The sequence below is a fragment of the Carcharhinus amblyrhynchos genome, chromosome X (genome assembly GCF_965287045.1).
Source record: "Carcharhinus amblyrhynchos chromosome X, sCarAmb.v2.hapA, whole genome shotgun sequence".
Lineage (NCBI taxonomy): Eukaryota > Metazoa > Chordata > Chondrichthyes > Carcharhiniformes > Carcharhinidae > Carcharhinus > Carcharhinus amblyrhynchos.
In genome coordinates, this window is record NC_137359.1 from 138,144 (window position 1) to 145,258 (window position 7,115).

The window sequence follows — 7,115 nt, forward strand, 5'->3', positions numbered from 1 at the left end:
GAGTCATGGGCAGAGCAGGGAATCTCATTTGTCTCAAAGGTTGCAGCAAATACTCAGTTCAGTCGCATTTGAGTCGGAGGCTGAAAGAGAGAGTGAATGCATCTATCAGGTCTGATCCAGGCTGAAAGCTGATCATGGGGTAAGTTTCAAACAGCCGGCATGAGAGTTCCACAGAGAATGTTCGCCCCAGAATGATAGATTGTCCCAGCAGTTACATATTAAAAAAATGATTTTGTAACATCTGAACCTTTGTGGTCAGTCTTTGGAAACAGAGACTTACATTCAGGGAAGCAGAAAAATAGGAAACGGACAAGCTGATGAGAATTAGTAGAAAAATACGTCCTTAAAGTAAATCTACTGATAGTTTTAATACTGTCTGTGGGGAAAAACATGTAAGTTGTTCCTGAGATTCAAAATGCTGGAGGAACAAAGTGTTCTCTCTAAAAATTTGAAAGTGCCAAAGTGTTGGTCCAATATAGAGTCAAATAAATTTGATATGTTTTATTTTCTTTTAACTCTTTCAGAGGAAGTGAGAATGTTAAACCGGCAAGAAAATTCAATATTAATGATTTGAATCACTTTGTCAGTCAGTTCTCATCGCAGACAAACTCTTCAGGGAAAGTTCCCCTCCTGTCCAGTAAAACATTTCCTGACAGATTCCAAAAGGGATTCCACAATCATTCTTTCGGGAGCCTTTAACCTGAGGCTGGGGAGTGAAGGAGTGTCCAGGGTGAATGTTTCCTGCTGGGATCATCACTTGACTGGTTTAAGGGGGTGGTAGAGGTGAAATGAAGCTTCCTGATTCACTGAGCCGCTGTCATTCAGCAACACAAACTCCGGGATGACCTGAGTCTCGCTGCAATTGATGTGATTGGATTTTTCAATGCAAACTTGATTTGTTCTCTGAATTTGGGTTGAGTGACCATGTAAATAAAAGTGTTGGTGCAGCAATTTAAATTGAGCAGCATATTTCCAACATCTTCTAATACATATACAACATTGCTAATGGAAAATATTCCTATAACTTTAACATATACAAATTGTATGACATTGATTGACCACAATAGTATGAAGGTGCCAGATATGGCGAAGAGTAAAATTATAGACTTCCTTCTGTTTTCAATCTCTGGGTCTTTGTTATTTTCTCTGTTAAATTGAGTCCTTAGTCCCTTACGGACTTGACTGCTTCGTAATATGTATCTGACTGTCAGAGTGTTGATCAGCAGAATTAAAACAAATGGCAGCAATGGATTCGTAACTTGATCAAACCATTGAAACCCAACCCATCGAGGATCATAAAACGTGCGTACCATTGGTTGGCAGCCCCAGGGCACATTTTGGAATATAAATACAGGTTTATTTGTAAAGTAGAAGGGAATGTTTTTTAAGAAGAGTAAAATGCTTGTTGCTGTTAAAATGGCAGCTGCAGTTTTCCCAGTGCAATACTTTGTCTTCAGGTTCTGGCAACAAATTGCCACAAATCGATCAAATGAGAATGCGACGGTGAACCAGACAGAACAGTCCCTCACTGCACCCATCAAGGCAACACGGGAAGAACACACAGGGGTGATGTACAGAAAACTCACAGGAAAATAATAATGATTGATGTAGTTCAGTATGATGACAATGATAATGACCAGCAGATCTGCCGCTCCCATGGCGATGAGGTAACAAGTAGTGCAGAATGAGAGGCCGCACTGTCTCCGGGACAGGATCAGAATTCCGAGTAAATTCACTTTAAAAAAAAATGGGAAAATATACCCAATTACAAATTACATCTTCTTATTATTTGACTTATGCATCACGGAAAAGGATTGTCACAGCAAAAGGTGTGGGGGGGTCAGCGTCCTCAGAGTTCAAAAATCGACAAACTCTGTACGTGAAACAAACACATTTATGATTAGTTCAACTGCCAATTTAAGGGACTTGTTTTTGGCATCACACACACAGTCACTCCCATGTGGCAACTTGATGACTTAATCTTTTTGAAAATATTGGATCTCCGACTAAAACCGCTTGACCGATCTAACGCTGGAAGGTCACATTTTTACCAATGAACTTGTCTTACATGAAGACACCAAGTCATACAATCAGAAACGTCATTCATCCGAACACCCGGTTATCCAATCCTATTTGAGTTACTGGGATTAGACGATGGATGGATTTGGAACACACATCACTATTACTGTAATCCACACAGATAACTATTGGGAGGGATTCTGACTGAGAGGCGTTCAGTCATAATCCCACAGAGGGTAGTTTCACACCATTGACTCCCCAGCAGGATTACTATTGCAACTAAACTCTGTAATCATCAGTATCAGTGGAGAGTAATGAATTGATTGGAGATAGTCAACATGGTTTTGTACAGAGTAGGTCGTGCCTTACTAACCTTATTGAGTTTTTTGAGAAAGTGACCAAAGAGGTGGATGGGGTAAGGCAGTTGACGTGGTATATATGGATTTTAGTAAGGCGTTTGATAAGGTTCACCATGGTAGGCTTCTGCAGAAAATGCAGATGTATGGGATTGAGAGTAATCTAGGAAATTGGATCAGGAATTGGCTAGCAGATAGGAGACAGAGGGTCATTGTTTTTTAACTGGTCGGTGCAACATTGTCAGCCGAAGGGCCTGTTCTGCGCTGTAATGTTCTATGTTCTATGTTCTAAAGCGTCACCCACAGCATCAAGCAGATGGTGGGTGCCAACGTTCCCTATGATTGAATCCAGTGAGGATCAGAATATACACGGATCTAAACATGTCTGTTTTTGGTTACACGGCCCAAGATTAGTTCCAATTCATGGACCTGAGTTTTGAAAGGAGTGTTGCTTTCCAGCTTCGGATCCAATGAACAGGCTTGTAAATCTTGAGGAATCCGGTTTCTCACAGGATCAGACCTCCACCCCAGATCAGTAACTGCCTTGCACACTCCCTGCCGGATTAATCACATGACGCCAACACACACTCAGAACCCCCTTAGTATCAATTCCACTGAACAGAAGTAGATGCAATCAGAAGCCTTCAGTATCAAGAAAGCCACTGGTGCCAGAGCCCGTCACATCACCCTGATCAGAAACAGACTGACACTCAGCATCAGCTCTTTCACTGGGCATCTGCACTTTCACAGGAACAAATTCAATCCATGTTTAAATATCAGGTCGGAATTGGACTCACTCAGGCTCAGCCCGCACACCTCATCGCACACTCCCTCCGTCATCTCACACTCCCTCCGCCATCGCACACTCCCTCCGCCACCGCACACTCCCTCCGCCACCGCACACTCCCTCCGTCACCGTACACTCCCTCCGTCACCGTACACTCCCTCCGCCATCGCACACTCCCTCCGCCATCGCACACTCCCTCCGTCATCACACACTCCCTCCGCCATCGCACACTCCCTTCATCATAAATCACCTCTGTTATTGAAACACACGCTGTTAGTAACTCTGGCACCATAGAAGCATCATGGTCGATCATATCAGTAAATCATTCAGCTTAGACATCACATCACACAAGAAGCAACCCAACAACATTCCGCACCCCTTTATGGTCACTTTCATCAAACCCATTCAGTAACCTTTGAGTTACAGATCAATAGTTTGGAATTGGATGAGGTCCCCCGCCCTTTTAATGAGCGCAATCCCAAACATGGGTTCAGCCAATTTTGAAACTGGTCCTTACAATTCACATCTGAGACCTATTCCAGGACAAAACGTTCAGTCTTACGTAGGAAACCTCTTCTGCCATCTCTCTCTCTTTCTCTCTCTCTCTCTCTCACACACACACACACACACACACACACACACACACACACACAGTTTTTTTTTCTCCAGCGATATTCAAACGATTGAAAAGGAATAACAGAGTGTCAGAGACGATCACAATATGTAAAATTGAAGAAGGGACCAGTGAACTAGAGATTCTTGGATAATTGTAGGTGGACCACAAGTTGTGTGCATCTGCATAACAACTTTCCTCAACCAGAATGCATGCTAAAACATACACCAGAACGCTCATTTTCCACTGTCGATCACTCTGTCACCACCATTCATGATTATCTGTTCACAGAACGAGACCTAGGTGCCAACAACAGAAAATACTGGAAAATCTCAGCAGATCTGACAGCATCTGTGAAGAGAGAAAACAGACAAATTATCACCTTGACTCGAAAAGTTGGCTTCAGTCAATCTAAAGCTGAAACACTCGGTAATGGTTCCAAATGACATTCCAATCGGTGATAGCAATTCTGGATTGCCTGTAAATACTTACCTTGCTGGGCATGCCCACATCCCATTAATGAACATATAATCATATATGCTATTCATGTTCAGCAGACTTATGCAGAAGACCATGCGCAGTGCAGAAGGGCTGTGGATGGGAGATAGCATTAAAGTTCATTGTGAATGCAATCTGAGGTCGATGCTTGCAATCAAATTGGAGGGTTTAGCACAGCGATCACACAGTGTGTGCTTGACCCTCTCCCAAATTTCAGGGTCTTCTGGTCTTCTGCATAAGTCTGCTGAACATGAATAGCATATATGATTATATGTTCATTAATGGGATGTGGGCATGCCCAGCAAGGTAAGTATTTACAGGCAATCCAGAATTGCTATCACTGATTGGAATGTCATTTGGAACCATTACCGAGTGTTTCAGCTTTAGATTGACTGAAGCCAACTTTTCGAGTCAAGGTGATAATTTGTCTGTTTTCTCTCTTCACAGATGCTGTCAGATCTGCTGAGATTTTCCAGTATTTTCTGTTGTTGGCACCTAGGTCTCGTTCTGTGAACAGATAATCATGAATGGTGGCGGCAGCAAATAATACTACTTCACTTTTAGAAGTTCAAGCAAATATACACTTTCAGATAAGTTGTGATTGGCTGTTTGGAATGTCAAAGAGTGTTGTTAATGTGTCACATCACGTGCATTGGCACAGGCAGATATAGAGCAGCAGATGTGTGCGCTGCTCAGAAGTGTAATCTGAACGAGGAATTAAATTCCCTTTGGGTAACATTTAATAAGTTTTACCTCAGCTTCAATTTGGACATTACTGTGAAATTGTTACATTACACACAATATAGAGAGCTAAAAATGCAAACGCGTTGTTTAACGATAACTGAATTTAAAAAATGAATAAATGATTGTTACTACCTCTAAATCTCACCAACTTGTTCATTATTCTAGTTTTTTATTATAGAAAATCAGGTAACAGATGCACTCCGTTAGATATTTGCACCAAATTATGGGTGAAAAAAAAAACTCAGTTCACTTCTGAATGAATTACTCCTCAACATAAACATATGGCCTTTGCTCTGAGACAGCTCTGTCATGGGGAAATATTATTGCGATCAGCACCTTCTGTGTGCCAAACAAGCAAATCTGCGTGTTTCCAACTGGAAACCATGGATGAACAGGGATATCCATTGCTTGCTGAAGTCCAGGTCTGAGGTGTTCAAGTCAGGCGACCCAGAGATATAAAAGAAATGATCGAATGAGATCCATCAAAGAAGCCAAAAGACAGTACTAGACCACTCTCGAGTTTCAGGTTATCCACATATACCACGCTGACTATGACAAGACCTGCAAGATATAACATTCTGCAAGATGACATCATTTGAAACCGCCTGTTTCAATCCTCTCCGTGATGAGCTCAATGGATTCTAGGTCCGTTTTGAGCAAGAGGTCAGCAATAGCACCCCAACATACCCACCCCGCCCCTTCCCCCCACCCCCAGAAGCCCTGGATGACCCTGCATCTGAGTCAATATTGCAGATGTCAGAGAACCCTTTTCAAAGGTCAAACAATGGAAAGCGACTGGCCCGGATGGAATACCTGGGCGAGCACTCAGATCCTCCATGGATCAGCTAATAGGGGTATTCACAGACATCCTCAAATTCTCTTTACAACAATTTAATGTCCCTCCCTGCTTCAAGAAGATGATCATCATCCCAAAACCAAAGAAAAGCCATGCAGTGTGCCTTAATGACTATCGACAGGTAGCTCTGACACACATCATTATGAAATGTTTTGAAAGGTTAGTCATGGCATGAATCAATTCCAGTCTCCTGGATTACCTGTATCTACTGCAATTGGCCTGCCACCACAACAGGTTAACAGCAGATGCACCTCCCTAGCCCTGCACTCAACCCTGAAACACCAAACAGACCTATGTCAGGCTCCTACTTATTGACTATAGCTCAGCCTTCAACACCATTATTCCTACAAAACTCATCTCCAAACTCTGTGGCCTTGTCTTCGTCCTCGGCTCCTCCCTCTGTGATTGGATCCAGAACTTCCTAACCCACAGACCACGATCAGTAAGGATAGGCAACTACACCTGCTCCACAATCATCCTCAACACCGGTGCCTCACAGGGCTGTGTCCTCAGCCTCTTACTATACTTCTTATAAAGGGATGATTGAGTGGCCTAATTCCCCTCCAACTCAATTACAGTGCTGATGACACCACTGTAGTGGGAACGGATCTCAAACAATGACGAGACAGTTTACAGGAATGAGATAGAAAAACTAGTGAACTGCTGAACAGCAATAATCTCTCCCTCAATTTCAGCAAAACAAGCAGATGTTCATCGACTTCAGGAAGCGTAGTGGGGAACGTGCCCCTGTCTACATCGATGGGGATGAAGTAGAAATGGTCAAAAGTTTCACATTCGTAAGGTGTCTGGATCACAGAGAACCTGCCGTTGTCCCCCCATGCCGACACTATAGTTAATAAAACCCACCAATGTTTCTACCCCCACAGAGGCGAAGGGAAATTGGCATGTCAGCAACAAATCTCACCAACTTTTACGATGCACCATAAAAGGAATTATTTCTGCTTGTATCAAAACTTGCTACAGCTCCTGCTCTGCCCAAGACGGCAAGAAACTACAAATGTAGTGAACACAGCCCAATCCATCACACACACAAACCTCCATCCATTCACTCTGTCTACATTTTTCTTTGCAAAGCAACCAGCATAATTAAAGAACCCATGCATCCCGGACATTCTCTCTTCCACCTTCTTTCGTCGGGAAAATGGAACAAAAATCTGAGGTCACGTACCGACCAACTCAAGGACAGCTTCCTCCCTGCTGTTCTGAGGTTTTTAAGTGGAA

At 42.9% G+C, this 7,115-nt stretch overlaps 1 protein-coding gene across 1 annotated transcript; it reads right to left on the bottom strand.

Annotated features, from left to right (window-relative positions):
* Window positions 1–537: 537 nt before the first annotated feature.
* Window positions 538–3,215, bottom strand: LOC145361883 (putative G-protein coupled receptor 139). Its single transcript, XM_080217877.1, has 2 exons — window positions 3,173–3,215; window positions 538–1,735 (listed from the first exon to the last, which is right to left on the bottom strand). The coding sequence occupies exons 1-2, from the start codon at window positions 3,213–3,215 to the stop codon at window positions 822–824; spliced, it is 957 nt and encodes a 318-aa protein (XP_080074003.1). The 3' UTR covers window positions 538–821.
* Between the last annotated feature and the right edge of the window lie 3,900 nt (window positions 3,216–7,115).

Coding starts and splice junctions, on each gene's coding strand:
- LOC145361883 (XM_080217877.1), bottom strand. CDS start 3,215: ATGACGGAGGGAGTGTGCGATGAGGTGTGCGGGCTGAGCCTGA. Junction 1,736..3,172: donor GGTGTGCGGGCTGAGCCTGA/GTGAGTCCAATT, acceptor TTTTTTTTAAAG/TGAATTTACTCGGAATTCTG.